This window comes from Polyergus mexicanus, unplaced genomic scaffold (assembly GCF_030449975.1).
Source record: "Polyergus mexicanus isolate NDT 795.1 unplaced genomic scaffold, iyPolMexi1.0 SCAF_8, whole genome shotgun sequence".
In the NCBI taxonomy this organism is placed as follows: Eukaryota; Metazoa; Arthropoda; class Insecta; order Hymenoptera; family Formicidae; genus Polyergus; species Polyergus mexicanus.
Window position 1 is genome coordinate 307,598 of NW_027223328.1, and position 22,742 is coordinate 330,339.

Sequence of the window (22,742 nt, forward strand, 5' to 3'; positions counted from 1 at the left end):
AAATGAGTCCTAACAATAATGTTATGTTGTTCTGAAGCACTTAAAATAATCTTGATTACAGTGTAATATAACTCATTTGATATGCAATTTTATTAGTAACTTAACATGTATTTTTACAAAAAATCAAAAATTTTCTTGTATATTGGTGTGATTAAACATGTTCTTTCACCGCTTTTTTCTTCGGCCTAATAAGCGGGTTCTTTATCTTTTAGAATAATCTAAAACTACTTTATCAGAGCTACTATAACATCAATAGTGTTAGTTTGAAAAGACAAAAAATAGACTTTTGGTACGTTCTTCCCCTGGACCCTTCATGTAGCATCGACAAGATAATATATATATATATATACGGTTTAAAGTTATTCTGTTATTATTGTTTTGTTATTGTTATTATTACTTGCATTTAGTCAGGTCTAGAATTGTAATTAAAAAGATGGAAAATCATTAAAAAACAAAGTCTCAGAAGTATTTATTTTATCAAATCACACAACGTAATGTACAAGTCCCATTCAAACCTTCGACTTATTCCGAAGTAAATCTCTCTCTCTCTCTCTCTCTCTCTCTCTCTCTCTCTCTTCGACGCAATCTTCCTTAGACAGTTATTAACTGTATATATGAATTACCGCAAATTTTTATTTTCGAGCAATTATTCTCTTAAATAAACGGTTATAAAATCTAACTTACATAACATTAAAAAATATACGTGAGTTTTTCATATTTAACTTATGATCTCACAGATCATAGCATAATAATGGATTCGATCTGATCTTTTTTTTTACACTTGTTACTTTTTGCTAGTAGGCTAATCATAAAATGTCTCTGAATGGAATTTTTAAATTTTATTATAAACGTGAAATATTCGTTGTTATTCTGTTATCGTATTAATATGATAAACGAGATGTAAACTTTGTTAATCCATTTTTTTTATTCACGAGGACTGCTTTGATCGATAATGAAATAATATGCGCTATAGCTTATATTATGAAAAAAATAAATGTATACAGGATGTCCTAAATCCGCACTATCTGGCAGATTCATTGAAGTCATTTGGAGATGAAAATCCTAATACCAAAATATCGAAATTATATTAATTTTTAAATGGAAAAGCGTTTAAAGTTGGTTAATCGGATTATATCAACATTCGCATTTTCAAACACAGTAATAAAACTGTTGTTTTATGTTTGCGTTAATGATAAAAGAATTATGCAATTTCGGATTTTCAAACGATTATTATCTCTGTAAAGAAATCTTTCAGGACCCTTCGTTATATAATCTTTGTTTATTATTTTCGTATGCAGAACTCAGCCTTAAAATTTGAATACATTTTTCTATTACGCTCTGTATATACAGGGTGTATTGGAAATCGTGATACAAGCAAAGTAGAAATAATTCATATGCAAAGTCATAAATGTAGAATGAAATTTTTGTATATAAGGCTTCGCTTTTTTGAGAAAATATGTGCACATCTTCATTTTCGATTTTGAAAAAATCCATCAAGTATGCACTTGAATAACAAAAATCGGCTTAATAGATCATATTACAATTATTTTTATTCATATTTATAAACAATTATTACATTATAACAGTTATTACATTGGTTACAAATATGAATAGAAATAATTGTACATGAGATCAGTTGAATTGACTCTCGTTGTTAATAGTCAAGTGGTTATATATTATAGATAGATCTTAAGTTAAATAGATTAAGTAGATTTTTTCAAAAACAAAGTTTTATATGAATTAATATAAAAATTTTGTTCTATATTTTCAACTTGTATTTGCGTGAAAAATCATCTTTATTTTGCTTGTGTATATACTAAGATTTTTATATTATCCTGTATATAAAATCTTCAAAACCCAGAAAAAATATGTATATATATATATATATATATACCATTTTTGCAACAATATATATATATATATATATATATATATATATATATATATTGTTGCAAAAATGATAAAAAAAATAAAATATACAAATATCATAATATTAAATTATTTGATATATACACATGCACATATACACACAAACTGAGTGAGTTATATAAAAATAAATGAGCAATAAAAATTAAATCATAGGTTGCATAAATAATAATTGATTAAAAGTTTATTTATAAATGTAGTATTATGATTTTATCTCTTTTGCTACAATATTTTCATAACAGAAAGCACTATGAAAATCTAGTAGATCACATTTTTATGCACAATTTCAACACAAATAATAGAAAAATATCGTTTCTTTTTATTTTACTTATAAATTCTGTAAAGAGTATATATTCAGAAAAATAATTGTACACTTATTGGAGATGTGTGTGTGTGTGTGTATACACATACATACATACATATATACACATACATATATAAATACACGCACACGCGCACACGCACAGAATACACACTCTTTGTAGCAAAAGAGTTAATTGGTCTATAAAATGGAATTTTGTGAAAATCTCTTATTGAATAAATAATACATCAGTATAAAATTAATATTTGTTTTACTCCAATTAATATTTTAGTTCAATTATAACTTTTGTATCATAATATCTACATCAAAATAACATTTTTATATCAAGAAAGTTTTATCAATAGAATCACACACACGCACGCACGCACGCATACATACACACATACTCATTATTTATTTTTACAAATTTTGAATAAAATTTGCAGATTTCAAAAAATTTATAGATACGACACTTTGATAAAATAAAAACAAAGAATTTAATCATATATTCAAAGACGCATATAATATTATCACAACACATTATTATGGAAGTTCCACTAATCACAGTTCTCGTGTAAAAGACTGTCTAACTTACATTCAGCTGCGTAGAAAATTCAGAGTACACTTAAATCTTGGCTATGAAAATATAAAACATTGGCATATATAGTGTGATTACATCTTCTCTCCCAATAAATCAAGACTTACTGTCATCTAAATTATTTTCTTAATAAGATAGACTATGTTTATTGGGTATTCTCGATGAATATAATGCAACTCAAAATAAATTATATTACTTATTGTTAAAAATGTGTGTGACTAGCTGACAGTTTTTGTGTCAATGGAACAGCAATGTTTGTATCAATGTTTACACCTGGTTTAATTTTGCTTTCACAGAAATTTAAATTTCCAGCAACTCAATCAGAAGTAACACCACTTGCCAAGAATAGCATCTTTAATAGCAGATATGTACTGTGCAGGGACCCAATATATCCAGTATCTTGATGCTTCCGTAGTGCCTAATTGTATCGCCTGCAAATTTCAAAGATTATTAGATTAAGCTTTGAGAGATAAGATCATTACATTTGCAGCATAATAATAAACCTAATATAAGCTCAATATATGTACCATAATATGATACTCGGGATGATCGTGAATAGGTTCACTATGAACACCTTTTATTGAATTCATAGGTATTTTGTCTGTTCTTTCTTTTGTGCCGATCCAAAGTTGATCTTGCTCCAATTTAAATGTTAATCTAACTTTTCCTCCAGATTTGTTTAACATTCCAGCTAATGGAAATTCTGGCAAAGGTTCCTATATATGTCATTAGTTGGTATCAGTTATAATAAGTTTCATCATATATATAATAGACTTATAGAAATTATACAACCTTGCTATCTAGTATTCCTGGCATCACATCCTCTGGAATACCTTTATCTAAGACTTTCCTATGCACTTTCTGTTGTGAAAGAGGTTCTTTGCTCACCGAAGAAACAGCTTCATCAATGAGATCTTGTTTTGTTGGAATTGACACAGCTAATACATCATCTAACTTGGATCCAACTATCATAACTTTGGCACCTTAGATATTATAAGGTAAGATTAAAGAACAATTTTAGATGACAAAAAATAAATATTTTAAACAATTCTAAGAGATATAGCTCGAAGATTACCTTTTGTTATTCCCAAATTCCTAAGAGTCTGATCATCTTTGGCTAATCCCTTAAACATAACCTTCTGCATTGCCTGTGGTACTGAGATAATTTTCTGCAAATGTGTTTTTAATTCGGCAATTGTACCGTCTAAAGCAAAATTCACACTAATCTTTTGTTTGTTGTAAATCACTGTAAAATTTATATTCTCCGTGGATGTTTCTTGCAAGGTAGTCACTGTTGTATCCTGTGATTCGCTGATGTTGTTTTCCTGCTCTGTTGTAAGTTCCTTTGTATTTGTTTCCAAATTTTCCGTGGACTTGAGATTCGAGGCAAGCTCCGAACACGAGGACGAGTTGCAACAACTGTTATTGTCGTCGTTCTTTACTGTATCTGGAGAGATAAGAAAATTTTTAATATTGCAAATCTGTTTCGCAAGAACTCCTAGTAGTAGTTATTTTACAATCGACTAATTTATATGAATCAAAATCGAAATAATGCGATATTTGTTGCAAACTTTTTTTTTTTACGGAAACCATGAAAAATTACATCGAAAAATTTCGAGTTGTATTTGTTCTTGAAAAAGTATATATATATATATATATATTTCAGCGTCCAATCGCAAAAAAAGAAAGTACATTGCAGCATCAGGGAATCGATAAATAATAATTTACAAATATTATACACTAAGAAACTTTCGATAAAAACAAGTATAGAAAAGGAGGGAGAGGGAGAAAAAGAAAGAGAGAGAGAGAGAAAGAAACAGATCATAAAATCATCTGACATACACAAATACACAATAATGCATTTTGACGAAACGCGAAGCATCTAATCCGCTACTTTTGTTTCTTACACGATTAGAAGAAAGGACGGTGAAAAAGAAGCTGGGGGATGAAAAATTTTTACGAGAAAGCACATGAAAAATAAACAGGATTTAGCAACGTACCAACGTACTCCATGTTGAACCGTGTTTCATTGGCCAATCAAAATTATCACAGAGAGCGTTGCTCATCGTGATATCTCTGACGTATGCTTTCCAGAATGACTTTCGAATTTTTGAATCCATATATTTCGCTTTACGCAATGAAACATGGTATAAAATGTACCGAAAGAGAGAGAGAGAGAGAGAGATTTTTATAAAGAAAAGATTTATATATAAGATCATATGACATCTTAAATATCACATAAGTTTCAAAAATGATAATAATGGTTACATTATAACGTTAGTGGGGTTAAGGGGCTCAGAAAATGTTTGTCATATCTGTCAATTAAAATCATGCAATAATAAAATTACGCAATATCGATGTAATTTGATTAAAGCAGTTATCAATCTTAGCTTTTAATGTATGTAGGCTTGTGATTTATATATAATGATTTATTATATATTATTATAGACGTCACCCGCATCGGATTTAATAACACTCGTAGTTCTAAAACTGGCCAATCAGTAGTCGTACATATTACATAGAAACTATAGATTAAAAAATTAAAATTCGACTAATCAAAACAAAATAAACTAAAATTTCTTTATTCCGATTGGCCGTATTTCAATCTTTAATGTATAGTCTGACGCGATTGGTTATCACATGTCGCCGCATGCGACACGTGACCTGCGTACGGTAGAATGTAGAGCACGAGAAATATTTCACTAACCAAATTGATCTTTTTACTTCGCGTGTTTCTGCCAAAGAAGGACGATGGTGAGTTCTGCGTTTCTTTACGATGTATCCATTTATTTCGTTGGGCATCGTGTTATTCTATATGTGAGAGTATTTAAGAATCAAATCTTCAGACTCTGATTTCATTTCGTATGTGTTCCAGTCGGCGCATAAGACATTTATTATCAAGCGAAAGCTTGCCAAAAAGCTAAAGCAAAACAGGCCGATTCCACAATGGGTGAGAATGCGTACTGGTAATACTATCCGGTAAGTTTAAGCTATTAATTACTTCAAAACTTTGTCATATCTTTATTGTATATATACAAATTGAAAGATATCTTTTCACTAGATATTTAATTTGCATATTAAATATTTCGAAATTGTATCTCTTATATAATAGTATAATTATATTTGAGTCATTTATATTTGAATCATGGAGATACATTTGTGAATAAATTGGAGATATGATTTTATAAAATTTTGGACCATCGTATTTTCTTTGTTCGATGTTATCTTTGTATAGTGTGTATTGATTTTTCTCATTTGTCTTTGATGTAAGCAAACTGTCAGCATTATAATTTTGTTATGAATGTAACAATTTATTTAAAGCTATATTCTTTCTCTCTCTAATGTTGGATATTATAAAGACATTATTATATTATCAATTCTTGACTTTGACAAATATTAAAAATTTATAAGCTGTTTTTTTTTATATATAATTTGTTTTCAGATACAATGCTAAGAGGCGTCATTGGAGGAGAACTAAATTGAAGTTGTAAAACCATGTAAACATACATAATGTTATTATAACAATGTAACGCATGATTTAATAATAAACATGCATATATATAAAACTTAAAAAAAGTAAATATTTGTTGTAATCTTCAGTATCTGCGATAGTGCACAAACAAAAATAAGCTGTTAAAGTATAAAACTGGTGTATATTTTTAATATATATATAAAGTATAAAACTGGTATATATCTTTAATATATATATATATATATATATATATATATATATATATATATATATTTGTATATTATTTTGTCATAAAATATTTACAAAGAGTTGGATATTTTGCGGTTATGCATCTGCTTTAACCAATCTTCTAACAATTCTTGTCCAGTTTTAGGATATGGTAAATAGTAATGTTTAGGTGGTGGTCCTTCCTCCAAACGTACAAAATAATGACAATATCTATAATGAATAGTTCCCTTGCGACCTCTAGCATGACGTCGTAAACCTTTTATTACTATACCTTTAGTACTGAATGATTCTGCTGTAAAAGTATTAGTTTCTTTATTATCATATTGTTAAAAGACTTAACACGTGTATAGGTATATAACAAAACTCAATTAATGTAATCAATAATTGATTAATAATATTTTTGTATATACTTACCAACCCACAAATTACTTTTAAACTCGACATTATGATTTTCTACAGCTAAATGTTGAGCTTCTAATATAACTTCTTTAGCAATTTCAGCACCTTTCATATGCAAAAAGCTCAACTGTTTTACAGCCTCGTCCACAGACATTCCTCGCACAAAACCAGCAACATACCACATTTTTTTTGGACTATATTTTATATTTGCTTTCATATGACATACATACTGAAAAAAACAAATATATGATAAGAATGATAAACAATTACTTCACATTATGTATAATAGAATAGACTTACAGCAGGCCTTCTTTCTTCATCTGGTTTTTGAGGTGGAAAAATAGTCTTGTTATAATCAAGAAAATGTGTCGGGCTCTGATAACCAGACAATTTACCCCTGCATATCGAAGAAAGATGGAAACTGCATGTTGGTATATTTAATATCTTTATTGTGCTTGATGATATATCCACTCTATTTATAGCAATTCTACCATAAAATGCTAAATGTTTCACACACTGACGAATACTCTGCATTTTCTATAAATGTATACCTGTATATAAGCTGTATATTATAATAAAAATCGATCTTTAAGTATTATAAAGTAAAATAGAGGACTGATTCACATAAGAGCCAAGTGCCAAAAATAAAAATAAGATTTCTTAAAAAATTAATCATTAAAAATCATTTATAAATTCAGAAATATCAAATAAATTTAAAAATAAATAGATGTAAATGCTGACAAGATATGGAGTATAATTGCATGACAAGAAAATTATAATGTTTATATGCATATGTATATATATATATATATATAATCACGTAAATATAACAAACTCCAACTAAGATTTTTTAATGAAAGATAAATTTATACAAGGAAAATTTAGATAACTTTCGTAAAGTAAAACGTTCTCTCAAAAACTATAACCTAATAATCAATTATATTATTTTTATTATACGCACGCACATATACTATAAAAATATTCTTACGCAGAAAATTTTCAATTTGTTCAATTTCAATATTAATTGTCTTTACTTTATAAAAATAAATTAATTTTTGTCTATACACATATAGAAACAAAACTATACGCGTTGAATTAGATTCGTGATATACTGATACACCTTGTGTATGTGTAGACGCATGCGCTCATTCTCTCGTTCTTCTCACCAACAGCATTCAGTTTACACACACACACACACACACACTTGCTTTTACAAAATAAATGTTGAAAAAAGTTTTTTCCTTAATATTTACATATTACATGAAACAAAGTGATATTTAAAATGACAAGAAAATAAAACGAATTTTTTGATAAAGTTTATAAAAATTTTAATTACATTTTTTTTATATAATAATAAAACAGTATATCACAAAATATGAAATACAAGTGTTTATATATAAACAATTTAAAATAGTTATGTAATATAATTGATTATATGAAATAAAAATATTTATATATGTAAACAACTTATATTTACAATTTCTCTGTAAGTTCGGGTACAACTTTAAATAAGTCTGCGACTAATCCATAATCTGCTACTTGAAAAATAGGAGCTTCTGGATCCTTGTTGATTGCTACAATTGTCTTAGAATCCTTCATACCGGCAAGATGTTGAATTGCACCCGAAATTCCAACTGCTATATATAGATTCTGAAACCAAAATGAGACTTTCTACATGCATATGCAAAAAGATTGAGATAAACTTATTCTAAAATAAGATTCTGCAAAATTAATTTTATTTACCGGTGCAACGATTTTCCCTGTCTGTCCTATTTGCAGATCATTCGGCACGAATCCTGCATCAACCGCAGCACGAGAGGCTCCTACCGCTGCATTGAGTTTATCTGCCAGTGTGTATAATAATTTGAAATTTTCACCACATTTCATTCCACGTCCACCAGAAATTACAACTTTGGCAGATGTCAACTCTGGTCTGTCAGATTTACTAAGCTCTTGTTTAATGTATTGCACTTGATTTGGGGTATAATCGCTAGTAGGAAGATTTTCACATTTAGCATCACCACCTTCCAAAGGTAGCGGTTCGAAAGAGGTGCTTCTCACAGATACTACTTTTACATTATCTTTAGATTTAAGAGTTTGAATAGCATTACCAGCATATATAGTGCGTACAAAAGTATCTGATGTTTTTATGTCAATAATATCACTTATTGGAGATACATCTAATTTGGCTGCGATCTAAAATTAAATATATTTATATAAATTAATAAAATGGATCAATACAAAATAAAATATAAATATATATAGTTGATACATAATACACTTTTAAAGAGTGTATGAACTGAAAATGTGTTGTACACTAACCCTGGGAAGCAATGCTTTGCCAAACGCGCTCGCACCAGCTAATATATGTGTGAATTTGTGTTCATTATACAGTTTAAGTATAAGTGGCGTCAATGACTCTGCAGTAAATCCTTTAAATGCATCACTATCTGCAAGGAAGATCTTGGATACACCTTTGGCCTTACATGCGTTCTGTGCAACTGTGTTGCATTTTGTGCCAGCAATCAGTACAGTTACATCGCCACCGATTTTCTTGGCAGCTGTCAATGTATTACAGGTGATTGGTAGTAAATTTTCATTATTATGTTCTGCAATAACCAAGGTAGATTCATAACGAATCAATGAGCCAAACTGTAAATAAATGGCATATATGTTTAAAATATTTAAATTTCTATCACACATATATTTCATATATCAAAAATAAATAAAATTAAAAAGATTGTCATTTAAATGCTTAAGTTTCAATAAGCAAGCATCTTTAAAATTGGAAGGTAATTGCAGAGTTCATAATACGTTTACAAAATAGTTCACTATCGAGCTAACATTAAACAAACATAAATAGCAAAATGTTTTATGTTTCTTGCTCAAATTTAAAGCAATAAAATGCAACGAGTATCAGAATTAGAATGAATCTTTAAGATCATAATCATCAGAAAATGCAAGAGATACGAATTTGAATTAAAATAAATGAATAACCAGAAACGTTAAAATAAAAACATGCTCACTTTGTTAGCAACCCGTAATGTTCTGGTACAAGTAGAAAACATTATTATGGAAATTTGATTTCTCTTCTTGCCTTTAATGTATATTAAATTGTATAATATAACTGTATAAAAATAATGCTTTATGATCTCGATGACGATAAGGTTCAAAGTCCTAACAGCTATAGTAGAGTAGAGATATCACTAAAAGTGGGGGTTTTTACATAGGCATGCATGATAAATCGGAGACAAATTACAGAACATATATTACGTGTATTAAAAATATATAATTTAGGCAAATATATATTTGGAAAAGCTATATTTATTATGATATTTGTGTGTAGCATTTATATATAAATATCATAAGATCTATTTTCCTCCTTCGTTATTCAATCCGTCTCCGTCGGTATATACATTCAAATTCTATATCTATATCCATATTGGACATTATATGTATATATATTCAAATTTTTATCGATTGGTTAATATTCTTTTCAAACAAAAATGGCTAAAAAGATTTTTTTAATTTAATTTTTATTTATACTTTATCAACAAACTATATATATATATATACATGTGTGTGTGTGATTATGTTTAATTATTTCATTTTAACTTGAAAATCTCTATTTGCAAAAGTTATTTCAACTACTTGTAATTATGTGCACTCAGATTCAAAATATCAATAATTATTTTTGTTTCTTCTTTAAATAAAAAAATATAGAGTATAAAAATCTAAAATTATATTAATTTCTTTCTTAGGTAATTGAAGTCGAAATATATATTTTGGTAATTTAAAATTGAAATATTACAATTAGATAAAAAATCCCATATGATTTTTCCTTATATTATCTACTTATTCTATTATTATATTGTGATTAAATAAATGCGATTCAATTTTTAACATAATTTTATTGACTTTATTAATAGTTTTTATTAATAAAATTTAATTTATATTAGACATTACAAATATTTCAATTTATCTTCGTTTTCTACCACCAACTTTTTTGTGTAAGTCTCGTTTGCCTTTTCCTGCTTTTGGTTTTTTAGTTCCTTTGCTTCGTTTAAGTGAATCTTTCTTCTTTTTGTTCTTACTTGGAGTTTGTTTTATCCTATAATATAAATAAAATTAATCATTATAAATATTAATACATATATATGCACATATATTGTCATGTCCCATGATTTCCTGTCATTTTCAAATATTGTATATGTCCTAAAAATGTACTATATAATAAATATGTACTAAATATATGTACTAAAATAGGAAAAATTAGAATTCTTTTATTTTAAACAAACAATTTTTTCACCTTCTTGTCTTCAATAAATCGATTATTAAAGTCTGTATTAAAGGGCATAGAGGAGAAAGACTTGTTATTTTACTATATATGTGTGTGTGTGTGTGTGTGTGTGTGTGTGTGTGTATATGTTTGTATTATGTTGAAATTAAATCTGTACAAATAAAAACTTACTCTGCAGTAGTTCCTGCTGAAGAATTTTCATGGAGGACTTTTGTTTTCTTTTCTAATATGCTATCCACTAAGTTTTTATTTCGAAATTTTTCCTCAACAATATTTAATGGAGATGCTTTTCTCTTCCTTTTCATTCCAGATACTTCCTTGGCAATTCCCTTTGCGTCCTTCTCTTTTGGTAGCCTACAATAATATTATATTATTTTGAGAAAACAATTAGAGAAAATAAGTTATAAGATATAAAGAGCGTACTTAGTCTGGAATTTGCCTACAGATGCGGTCGATGTACGTGCTATAGTTAGAGCTTCAGAAAGCTGTTGAGAATTTTGAAAGTGATCTCTAGTGGGTAGACCGACTCTTGGCAGTTTTATATTTCTTGATTTGGCTATATTGCGAAGCCTTTGAAATTCATTTTTGGATTGTTTTTCTTTTTTAGCTATTTTAGCTACAGAAAATGGATCATTGGTTGGATCATCATCATTTTTGGCTTCTATCAACCATTTCTTCTGTTTCAGAGCATTTGCTCGTTTATAACCATATCTAGGTATCCATTCCTCAAAAAAAAGTTCAGGGAAGATCAGATAAATTGAAAGCTATATATTATATTTAGACTTCAAAATTATTATAATTATATGAAGATATCTTAGAAGACAATTTCTAATGACTCAACTTGCATATATAATTAAATTACTAAATGTAATAAAGTAGTTTTAAATCAGAATAAATCTTTTACTTTTAATTCTTCGTCCCATTTCAATTTGGTTTTACCCTTATTCTTGACCTGTATTCCCTTCTGTTTGGCGAATTGTTGCCACTTTGTCAAAGGTTTGGATTTTGGAATAACACGTGAGCGTGGCAATACATATTCAGGTTTGGGCAACGTAGCCACTATAACATCATTTGTCCGTTCTATTGGCAGCTCCCAGATTTTATTAATCAGTAACTGCACATTGTCTCTCGTCAAACTTTTCAAGTATGAATCCGATTTCGATCTGCAAAATATAAGCATAGATTTAACAATAACAATATTATCAGTTATTATAAATTATAAATTGATTAAATTATTAATTATATTAATTTAATGAATTATTATTATTAATTATTATTAAGTTACTTGAGAGTTTTCATATCCAAAGTATTATAATCGGATGCAAGTAAAGTTCCTAAATCAATGTCAAGCTCCATGATGTAAGTTATAAATTATTTGTCATCTTCTTCTTCTTTTTCTTCTTGTGAATGGCACCGGGCCTGAGATACACAGGCCCACACGGCCAAGTCGATGAATATAAATAGTGCTAATGTTGTAGAGATCAAATTGTGGGTTAGTATCAGAAATTTTATTTAGATGTGAGTTACTGATAGGATACTACAGAAGGAATTCCTCTTTAAAAGAGGATTCAAAAATAAGATCCGAAGGACACACGCGTTATATGAACAAGTCCGCACTTGACCAAAACCGCAACGGAAGTGCATAATTATTTGTCAAACAGCGTTACATTCCAGAATTTAAAGTGTAAAGGCACCTTTATCTTTTGGAGTAGAGTAATGTTTGATTGACCAATCAGAAAAAAAGAGACAAACATTTCTTTATTCTGATTGGTCAATCCTAGTGTATACTATTTTACATCCAGAAGTAAATTTTGGTAACTCTAAAATCCTGATACAATTATTTCTCTAAGTTGGCACTACCGTTTATTACTTGTTCATCTGACAATACTGATCAGAGTTTCTAGATTGTTTCTAACAAGCCATCAATTTTGATGCCTTGTAATTCTATGATATGAGATTTATTTTATAACGTGCATTTCATTATAAATAATCATATAAGTTAGCATATAATAAATATACTTAAATATACGACTATATATCTCCAAGAATTAACTATGGTAAGTTATAATATAAGAATACGTCATATATGATATAGCAAGTATATATCACATTCGGCTTTTTCTTCTACGTGTCATTTTTTATTATATTAAATACAATCGAATGTATTTTTAATTTTAGTTATTCTATTCCTTCTTTAAGTCCTTGATTGGAAAAGACGTAGTTGTTGAATTAAAAAATGATCTCAGGTAAAGTATATATATTATGCAGTAGTAAAACAAAATTTCAAATCACAATGAAAACCAATAACTCGATATTTTTTGTTTTAGTATTTGTGGAACATTATATTCCGTTGATCAGTATCTGAACATAAAATTGGCCGATATTAGCGTTACAGATTCTGAGAAGTATCCTCATATGGTACATACAAAATTGATTTTTTTTACATGCTATTCAAATAGTTATTAAAATTATCTATGTAATATATATAACCAAATATAACTAAATTATACATTAAATTTCAGTTATCGGTAAAAAATTGTTTTATCCGTGGATCTGTGGTGCGATACGTACAACTTCCAGTAGATGAAGTAGATATCCATCTCTTAACTGAAGCAGCACGCAGAGAGGCAATGAATGTTCAAGCAAGATAGTTTATAGTTATATTAAGTATCATTTATGTGAAGAAAATCTTTTTCCTTTCCTCTAATTAATGCATACATGTTTTACATTCTATGTAAAAATAAGATAGAAAATCATTTAACATTTTTCATACAATTTCAGAAAATGTGAATAATAATGTATTATTCGATACAACTAATTTTGAACAGTTGAATAAAGATTATATATATATATATATATATATATATATATATATATATATATATATATATATATAAATCTTTATTCAACTGTTCAAAATTAATTTTTGTAACAAATAGCCGTTTTAAAATCTTTAAACAATGTATGTTTATATAATTAATCACATTTATTTATTCATTTGTGTTATACTTTAGAAAAATAATTAGCATACGATCAGGATTTATATATTTCCTATTATTTCCAGTTTGATAAGGTCATATCATACCAGATATATTTTCCCTTTATCTCTGTATTTTCTGGTAATAAAGCACAGTAAACAGGTGCTACAGCTCCTTCATCTGGTGTCAGAGGTCCTTTATGACTAGTCATATCTGTATCTACATAACCAGGATGTACTGCATTCACTGCAATATCTTTTCGGGAATCCACATTAAACATAGATTGATGAATACCAGCTAAAGCAGATACTCCGATTTTACTTGCTACATATGCTGAATTTGACCAACCAGCTTGTACATGTGTATTAGATTTTGCAGCGCTAGAAATGAAGAGATATATATATATATATAAAAAATGCAAATATATAAATTTTAAAAAGTTTTTTGAACTAACATAAATCTCTATATACAAATGATTGAAATTATATAATTACTTACTTGACAAATTCGTGCATAATTTTATCTAATTCTGCTTCAGTCAGATTTGGATCAGATAATCTCTCTTTCAATGTATTGCCAGTAATGTTGCAAAGACGTCCAGCGCTACTGGAAACATGGACCACTCGGGCATGTGGTCTAAGTAATGGATAAAGTGCAGTACACACTCTACGTAAGCTAAAATAATTTACTCGTATTGTTTCTTCAGCTTGAATCCCGAAAGGTTCCGTTGCATCAGTCTATAATTAACATATATATCTATTATTTATTAGTTTTGTGTACACACATGTTCTTTTCTAAATATAATAATACATTTTATTTATATAAATTCTCTATTATTCTGTATATAAAAATATTAGAATAGAATTTTATCAAAAATCTATATTTCACGAGATGTTTTATCTTATTGACATTAAAATAAAAATATATAAAAGATCCACATATATTTTTTAACTAAAAAGAAAAAAGAAGAATAAAATAGACAAATTATTCTTTAAAACCGAGTTTAAAAACTATCAAGTTTGAATATTTTAATTACTTTAAATGCTATAGCAGCATTGTTAATTAATACATCCAAACCATCATATGTATTCTTCAAGTAATCTCGGAATTTTGTGACGCTCTCGTCATCGGTGATATCCAATTGATGAAATTTCGGTTTCCAACCTTGCTTCTCCAATTCATTGACAGCAGTCAAGCCGCGAGTGATATCGCGGGCCGTTAAATAAACAGTTCCGTCGAATTGTTGACAAAGGGATCTGACAATTGCATAGCCGATACCTTTGTTTCCACCTGTTACCTAAAAACGAGATAGCGTGACTTGCAAATTTTCAAGTTTATGAAAATTTCTGTTAAAAATAATTAACAGTAGACACATGCAAGAAATCTTTATTCTTAATTTTGTAATTCGTGCCTAATTACATACCACAGCCACACGTCCCATTGTGTTTCTCACTCAATATTTGGTAAAATTGATATTTTTTTACGATTTGACACTGCTATTTGCTATTCGATGTTTTGATGATATAATAACAATATGACTCTGACGAGCATAACAATACAAATTGATACAAATGCTTCTTCTTCAATCCTGTCTGGATTAGATTGGGTGCGTTCGGGAGACACAACCGTTGAGTAGCAATCGAACGTGATTGGTTCTTACTTCTAGAGCCAACAAATCAACGTCGAGTTGACAAGACGATGCTCAACAGCTGTGTTTTCTGAACGCGCCCATTATCAATTAATTATCAATGGTTTGACGGTCTTATTAAAGGCCTATCCATACGGTCGCGAACAAGTAAGACATCATTCATTGCTGCGTATTGGATGAAGACTAGCGCATGCGTATCCTTATATGAAAAGTTAGATTAAAGCCTTGCGCACGAATAGAGAAAATATTAGGAATAGAAATAAAATCAGGAGGATTAATTATTTCTAATTTTTATTTTTTTATTTCATTATGCGTTAATCCATTCCGTTCCCTTGTTTAAAGTAAAATAATTCCAAATTGCTCCTCCTGATATTTAATATTTTATTCCTATTCCTAATATTTTCTCTATTGTGCGCAGGGCCTAAGGTCGGTATTCATAGTCAGTTCTTATTTCAAGATCGTTTTAAGTAATATCTTAAGATGCTAATACGGCTCTGTGATTGGTTTAGGACATCTTAAGATTGTGCTTAAGACGGTCTTAAATATAAGAACTGACTATGAATACCGGCCTAAGTTACCAACGAGATATTATTGGGCGATACAAGTCGACTTTTATGATCAAACAGAGAGAGAGAGAGAGAGAGAGATCAACAATATTTTTATTATATATTATATTATATGTACAATAAGATAAAAAGATTTAAGTATAAACGATCAATGTGCAATATTAGATTGTAGGATTGTTTAAGATATTAAAAAAAATTAATAATTATGAATATTTTTAAAAATAATCTTATGTTACTAATAAAATAGATGTAGTTATCTTTTAATATAATATCTTATTATACCTATAATTATATCTTATAAAATTGTAAAGTACAATAATATTACACTCGCAGTTCTCTTTATCATTATTTAAAAATTGACTTTAGTGCAAAAGTAAAAAATATCACTGTTTTATTAAAGTTCCACCTGGTTTTGGGAAGCATCGATATACATATATAGGTGTAACGAACCGATATAGAGAGTGGAATTATGGAGAAACACGTAAATATTAAATATATCGTGTGGTTGTCATGTGACGCGAGATAACGGCTATGAATGAGACAGCATACGTGACGTTATTAAATGCAGAGAGAGAGAGAGAGAGAGAGAGAGAGACTAAATTTAGCATAACAAACACATGGAGAGTGGAAATACTCGAAAATTTAGTCATGCGATCTGGATCCGCGGCTTCCCATTCTTGCATGCGAAATTCATTTGCATCTGATATCTGTCTCAAAATACATATGCCAACACAACGCGATGTCATCAAGCATCCGTTCAATATGTCTATTACCATTGCTTGTACATTAATACATCGTTATTATTGTTCGAACCGTTTATGAGACATTGTATCTACGAATCATAGTAGTTTACTACTTTAGTGTAACCGAAATTGAGAATAATGGAACTTGATTTGTTACATTACACGAGAATCTTCTTTTCCGTTTCAAATAACAATACAAGATACTTGAAAAATCCTTTCTCTCTTTTACTCTGCGAATGTCTCTTGAATTTGATCTAGAGATAATTTTTTAGAAAAATATTACACACATTATATTTATTTATACAAATATTGTATTACATCATGATATCATTGGCATTTTTTAATTAATTAATTAATTTATCTATACATATGTAAAAAATTGTAATAGATATATATTAAATATGTATAAATTTATTTATCATACACAAGACAAATTAAATCCTTAATATATAATATAATATATTATAATAATTAAAAGATTTGTCATATATTACGATTTATTTTAATTATTCTATTATAATATAATCGCGTTACACGTGGGAGAGACACAATTTTTCTTTGCTTATGATTATAGAAATTTTTGATATTAAAATAGATCGGAATTAATTAATAATAGATATAAAAATGCAATAATTTGTCATGAAATTCTGTTCTATCGAAAATTCTTGCGACATAAACACAGTTTTCGTGTGTAAAAAAACATTGCGTATATCGTATATAAGTACATACAGCCACCGGCAAAACGGTATCGAAATATTTTTCAAGCATCCTGTGGTGCGCGCTTATCTTCCCGCGAGATAACACCCCCGATATCGAAAATGCGAGCGGTTCGATCGACCGTGTAGTATCGAAAGCCCACTGAGCGTCTCCTGAACGGAACCCCACCCGGTATACTACCCCGGTCCCTATACGTCTATGTATCGGGCGTATATATTCAGGTATGTACCCGGTGTGAAGCTGCGGTCCTACACACACACGTGCCCATATATGCAAACAAGCGCGCATATACGTATGTATACGTATCGACATACATAAGTGTGCTCGCATCGGGCATACATAAGGGTTGATAGTGCTCGAGCGAACGAGTCACCCTTACGTGCGGGGCGTGGTCAGGGTCCACCAATCGGAGGACGGGGAGAGAATCTCACCGAAAGGCCAAATCGAAGTAAAAATTTCAGCGGTCGCGTCAAACGCCGACGCTAAAGAGGATGAGCGCGGTTGATCCGGGCTTACATTTTCGTTACTCACCCCCGTAGCGACCCGCCACCATATATGCTTTCAAGTCCCTCGTTCCTTTACGAACGATACTTCACGTGTGATTTTAATTTTATTCACGTGCTTGTATTATCTACAATTTCTTTCTTTTTGCAATTTTTTCGCGAATTTCGTCCATAATATACGGAGTCTCATGATTTATTTGCAAAATTGATTAACTTGGTGTGAAAAATCTATCTACCTTGTACAATTTTTTTTTATATGAAAGTTATTGATTGATTAGAGAATTTTACAAAATATTTTTTTATTAATATTTCAATAGCTGTAGCTATCTTTAGTTATATCTGTTCGCATACATAAAGTTTAGAAATGACACATACTAAAATTATTTTAATACAGGAATATAAAGTACGCATATTTTTTTTTTAATTTTTTAATTTTCTTAAAATTATAATATATCATACTATTATATATTATATATAATACTATTATAATTATTCTATTATTTTGATTATATCATTATTTAAAAATTATATTATTTATACATCACATAACAATAAGGAGCAAATATATATTCAAAATTACAGTTTTTCATATATTATATGCTGTTAACCGTGCGATATCGATGTAACTTAATTCTGGATAATTTTGGATCGTGCATAATTTTGGATTCACATAAAATCGGATTAATCGGGAAGAAATAGATTTGCGAAAATATATATTATGAAAATTAAATTCTCTCTGCAAGCGCAGATTCTTCTACGAGATTCTTCTTATCGAAATTTCGACCGCATAGTGAAATTATCGGGCGTTGTAGAAGAGGGTGATGAGGGATACGTACATGAGGGGAGGGGGAGGGATGTTGGAAGAAAAGACGGAGTGGTAGAGTCTGCGTTTAATAGCCATAGTGTTACCTTAGAGGCTCCTTGCCATTAAGAATCCCGCAAGACCATCGCGGGGGGTTTCTCCCCCCTTTCCTTGGCCACCCTCACTCCCTCGGGCTTCTCCGAGACATATTACATCGCGCCTCGGTAATGCGGATACGATACGCGGCTATGCATGCCCGCCTATGACTATACATTGCCGAAGAGGGTATATCATGGGGGGTACACACTAAAATCATTAGGAGCATGTGCGCCTCGCAGCGCGCAGAATCCCGATCCCTTGCCATTAGAATGTTTAGACGACGACGCTGTCCTATCCTGGAGATCAATATCAAAACAATAGTCGGGTGACTGCCCACGATCGTAGGACGATGCGAATCTTGAGGCTTTGTCGATGTCTCACACAAACAAAATTCTATCAGCGCGATTTTTATTTATTTTTTTTTTCCTTCGCGCAGGGCGGTTTGGCCGACGAAAGGTTCCGAGGGGTTTTGTATGGGGCGTTAAAGTATACGAAAATAAAAAGACGGGATCGCGAGATCGGCAAGATTTTCCGATTACTCAGCCTCGAGAGATGGTAGAGAAAATGGTTTGTTAAAATAAACAAAATTACAGGATCGAGACCTGGAATTAATAAATCAAAATGTTTTTGAAGTTGGAAAACGGTTTAGAAAATCTATAAAGATTTGGATCAATATGACACCAATAAGGAACCTAGAGCCTTCAATAATTTTTAAAAGCAACAAACGCAACCGCTAATAATAATAATCCATGTTGCTTTCGATGTTTATTATTATAAAGATTCTTCTCTATATTTATATAAATATATAACACACGATATATCGCTTTTGCCGAGTAACGACCCCGTTACGTTGCCTGCGTCATCTCCGTGTTTTGACCGCGAAGCCGAAGGAAAAGAACGTCGCTTACACAATCTTGGCGCATCTACTTTTCTAAATTATGTTGCCCTTCTTCACCATCTCGGCTCGTGCATATAAGAGGTCGCCTCAAAGGAGAAAGAGCGAGTGAAAACGAGCGACCAAGAATGCTAGGAGATGCGGAGAATGCTGCAAAAGAGAGAAAGAGAAAGTGTATGTGTGAGTCTGTATCTATATGTGTGTATGTGTGTGTGTGTGTGTGTGTGTGTGTAAAGGGAGATTGTATTCGCGCGTATGGAAGAGAGAGAAGGAGAGACGATGAAAATAAGCGAGCTGCAGAAAGAGAGAGAGAGAGAGAGAGAGAGAGAGAGAGAAAGCTGGTACTCGCGCTGCTTAAAATTCATAAGACGCTCTGTTTACTTACTAAAGATACGCGGCTTGCCTCCGTCGCACCCCAATCCCGTGCCCCCTCCCCATTATGACGGTCCGCACTCACCCTCTTGTCTTGGCGGCGCCGTGCTTTATCGCGGAAAAATAAAATTATTGGTTGCACTTTTCTCCACGCGAGAATGAGGCTGGAGAATCGCGCGTCGTTCCTTTTTGTCATCATCCACGCCGAGACTATTCTCGAGACGTGAATTCTCTCGCGATGTTTAAATCAAAAAAGAGACGCCGAACAATGCTAGAGGGATGCATATATAATATATTTGCCTAAAATGGGTATCTCATGCTTAGACATTCGACATGGAAAATAATCTATAAACGATAGCTCTTTCTTCCTGAAAATTTATATTTCAAATTAGGGCCGAGAATTTTTAGAATTTTTATATTATATATTTCAACATAATCATATATTGTTCTTTAATTTGTTAGTTTCTACAAAATTTCAAAATTAATAATTTTTAACATATTGTACATACGCTCATCGATAAAATCTTATAATTTTGGATCGCAGGCAAATCAATGAGGAAAAATGATGAAAATGTCAATCGCACTTTTTCTTTTATTAGCCGGAATTACTCGTTTATTACCCTCTACCCTCGTGTCGATCGCATCCCGAAAGATCCGAAGGCCTGTTAATTAAGGCGGGAGCGCGATTATGAACGTCGCTTCGATCGGCGTCAGCCGGCAGTAAATCAGCTGCCACCGCGGGCGACCTTGCGCGGAAAGAAAAGGAAAAGTCGTTCAAGGCTGAAGGGAGAGGTCGAGTGGAAGCGCGCGAGAATGCGACGGCTTGGAAACGTAGGTGGAAACGAGATGGTCGCCTGATTATCTTGGACGAGTTTTCTCAACGGCTTCGCCACCGTCGACACCGTCGTTACGCATATACTTCTTCCGGATATGTGCAAACGGGCGTAGTTGGGAGATACGTGTATGTATGTGCCTACGTGCTTCGCAGCTACATTCACTTCGCCGCGTTATAATATCGTTGCTCCCGGCGACGTCGAATAAAGTACTTCCCAGTAATGCCGGTAACGCGAGGCGCCAACTATTAACTCATTAGTCGAAGTTCTTCGTATTATAGCATTCTCTTTGAGAGATCGTGCTGGTGTTCCCGTACTTACGGTACCGTACGGTACCCGCCGTACCCGCCGGGCGGATTGGATCGGGCATTTGAGGAAGATGGAAGTGGAAATAGAAAGGGAAAGAGATGCTCGCGAAGGGAGAGTCTATATAGGACGGCGTGCGTAAAAGGAGATGGGTAGCGATGGTGGTGTGCGTTGCGGATAGTAGAAGTGGTGACGCCGTGCTCGCGGAGGTGAGATGGAGAGCTATGGATGACGGGAACGGCGAAGGTGAGATGGGCGATGTGGGTGGTCGGTGAATAGAATACGTATAGGTAGCGAGTAAGGGTTGGTATGGCATGTGGTAAGGATGGTAGCAACCTCGGAAGGAAGAGCACAAGGCGGGCAGCGACGGGGATGGTTGGCCGGAGAAAGGGGTTGGCGAGGGTGGTTGCACGCCCGGCATTGTTTCGAACAGGCGTGTACACGTACATACATCTATTTGGCACATAGGTAAAGCATCTTAGAGACCACGTAGAAGGAAACTACGGCAACGGCGTAGAGCTAGAGGAAGAGTTGCGCCAGGCGAGGAGAGGAGGGCCGGGAATAGGGGACGGTAGTTGCGAGGACTAGAAAGGGAGACGACGTGGGTATAGAGAAGCGGAAGCAGTAGCAGCGGCGGTGGCAACAGCCAGCCAGCCAGCCAGCCAGCCAGCCATCTTGCCACAAACTTGACTCGACCAATCAGCGTCGAGGCTGTGGTCACCGTTGTAACTTTGGTCCTTTCCCCTCCCACATCTTGCTACTTCCCTCCGGCTTGCAGATTCCCTCCGTTCCTCTCGCTCGTGGGCTCTTCCTCGCCGCTACTCGCTTCTCGGAGTTCTCTTCTTCGTCGGTAGGTCTGCAGGCAGCTCCATAGCAGCACCTGCTAGCCAACCCTTTAATTCTAATCAATTTACTCTTGCGCGAGATCCCCAACCCTTCGTGTAAGCGTATCCTCGTGAGCGCGACCAAACCTCAAGACCTTACTCACCCTCTCGACCCGCGCCCCTTCCCCCCAGTCGCTGTTGGTACCCTACCACCACGCAGTCGCTACTGCCA

The 22,742-nt window shown here is 31.9% G+C and overlaps 7 protein-coding genes across 9 annotated transcripts; 2 read left to right on the plus strand and 5 right to left on the minus strand.

Annotated features, from left to right (window-relative positions):
* Positions 1-2,481: 2,481 nt before the first annotated feature.
* Positions 2,482-4,951, minus strand: LOC138935605 (ubiquitin domain-containing protein UBFD1). 2 transcript variants are annotated; one of them, XM_070300291.1, is made up of 5 exons: positions 4,826-4,951; positions 3,901-4,272; positions 3,618-3,808; positions 3,353-3,541; positions 2,482-3,256 (listed from the first exon to the last, which is right to left on the minus strand). In XM_070300291.1, exons 1-5 carry the CDS (start codon positions 4,836-4,838, stop codon positions 3,146-3,148), a joined length of 876 nt encoding a protein of 291 aa, XP_070156392.1. In that variant the 5' UTR covers positions 4,839-4,951; the 3' UTR covers positions 2,482-3,145. The 2 variants fall into 2 exon arrangements, with proteins under 2 accessions (XP_070156392.1, XP_070156391.1); XM_070300290.1 differs by lacking the exon at positions 4,826-4,951 and adding an exon at positions 4,429-4,677.
* A 522-nt stretch (positions 4,952-5,473) lies between these two features.
* On the plus strand, positions 5,474-6,512 carry Rpl39 (ribosomal protein L39). Its single transcript, XM_070300294.1, has 3 exons — positions 5,474-5,579; positions 5,701-5,804; positions 6,268-6,512. The coding sequence occupies exons 1-3, from the start codon at positions 5,577-5,579 to the stop codon at positions 6,314-6,316; spliced, it is 156 nt and encodes a 51-aa protein (XP_070156395.1). The 5' UTR covers positions 5,474-5,576; the 3' UTR covers positions 6,317-6,512.
* A 43-nt stretch (positions 6,513-6,555) lies between these two features.
* Positions 6,556-8,041, minus strand: Mrpl22 (mitochondrial ribosomal protein L22). Of its 2 annotated transcripts, none has more exons than XM_070300292.1 (4): positions 7,913-8,041; positions 7,225-7,461; positions 6,940-7,153; positions 6,556-6,817 (listed from the first exon to the last, which is right to left on the minus strand). In XM_070300292.1, exons 2-4 carry the CDS (start codon positions 7,456-7,458, stop codon positions 6,597-6,599), a joined length of 669 nt encoding a protein of 222 aa, XP_070156393.1. In that variant the 5' UTR covers positions 7,459-7,461; positions 7,913-8,041; the 3' UTR covers positions 6,556-6,596. The 2 variants fall into 2 exon arrangements, with proteins under 2 accessions (XP_070156393.1, XP_070156394.1); XM_070300293.1 differs by having other exon boundaries at positions 7,225-7,475.
* A 237-nt stretch (positions 8,042-8,278) lies between these two features.
* Wal (electron transfer flavoprotein subunit alpha wal) lies at positions 8,279-10,087 on the minus strand. The gene is made up of 4 exons (XM_070300107.1): positions 9,951-10,087; positions 9,247-9,576; positions 8,668-9,120; positions 8,279-8,574 (listed from the first exon to the last, which is right to left on the minus strand). The coding sequence occupies exons 1-4, from the start codon at positions 9,990-9,992 to the stop codon at positions 8,398-8,400; spliced, it is 1,002 nt and encodes a 333-aa protein (XP_070156208.1). The 5' UTR covers positions 9,993-10,087; the 3' UTR covers positions 8,279-8,397.
* A 771-nt stretch (positions 10,088-10,858) lies between these two features.
* On the minus strand, positions 10,859-12,869 carry LOC138935468 (ribosome biogenesis regulatory protein homolog). The gene is made up of 5 exons (XM_070300062.1): positions 12,510-12,869; positions 12,129-12,387; positions 11,648-11,949; positions 11,396-11,578; positions 10,859-11,035 (listed from the first exon to the last, which is right to left on the minus strand). The coding sequence occupies exons 1-5, from the start codon at positions 12,578-12,580 to the stop codon at positions 10,903-10,905; spliced, it is 948 nt and encodes a 315-aa protein (XP_070156163.1). The 5' UTR covers positions 12,581-12,869; the 3' UTR covers positions 10,859-10,902.
* A 254-nt stretch (positions 12,870-13,123) lies between these two features.
* LOC138935552 (U6 snRNA-associated Sm-like protein LSm2) lies at positions 13,124-14,059 on the plus strand. The gene is made up of 4 exons (XM_070300209.1): positions 13,124-13,281; positions 13,403-13,470; positions 13,552-13,642; positions 13,747-14,059. Exons 1-4 carry the CDS (start codon positions 13,279-13,281, stop codon positions 13,873-13,875), a joined length of 291 nt encoding a protein of 96 aa, XP_070156310.1. The 5' UTR covers positions 13,124-13,278; the 3' UTR covers positions 13,876-14,059.
* Positions 14,060-14,129: 70 nt separating this feature from the next.
* LOC138935451 (carbonyl reductase [NADPH] 1) lies at positions 14,130-15,797 on the minus strand. Its single transcript, XM_070300029.1, has 4 exons — positions 15,626-15,797; positions 15,239-15,499; positions 14,701-14,939; positions 14,130-14,582 (listed from the first exon to the last, which is right to left on the minus strand). The coding sequence occupies exons 1-4, from the start codon at positions 15,641-15,643 to the stop codon at positions 14,279-14,281; spliced, it is 822 nt and encodes a 273-aa protein (XP_070156130.1). The 5' UTR covers positions 15,644-15,797; the 3' UTR covers positions 14,130-14,278.
* Positions 15,798-22,742: the final 6,945 nt, after the last annotated feature.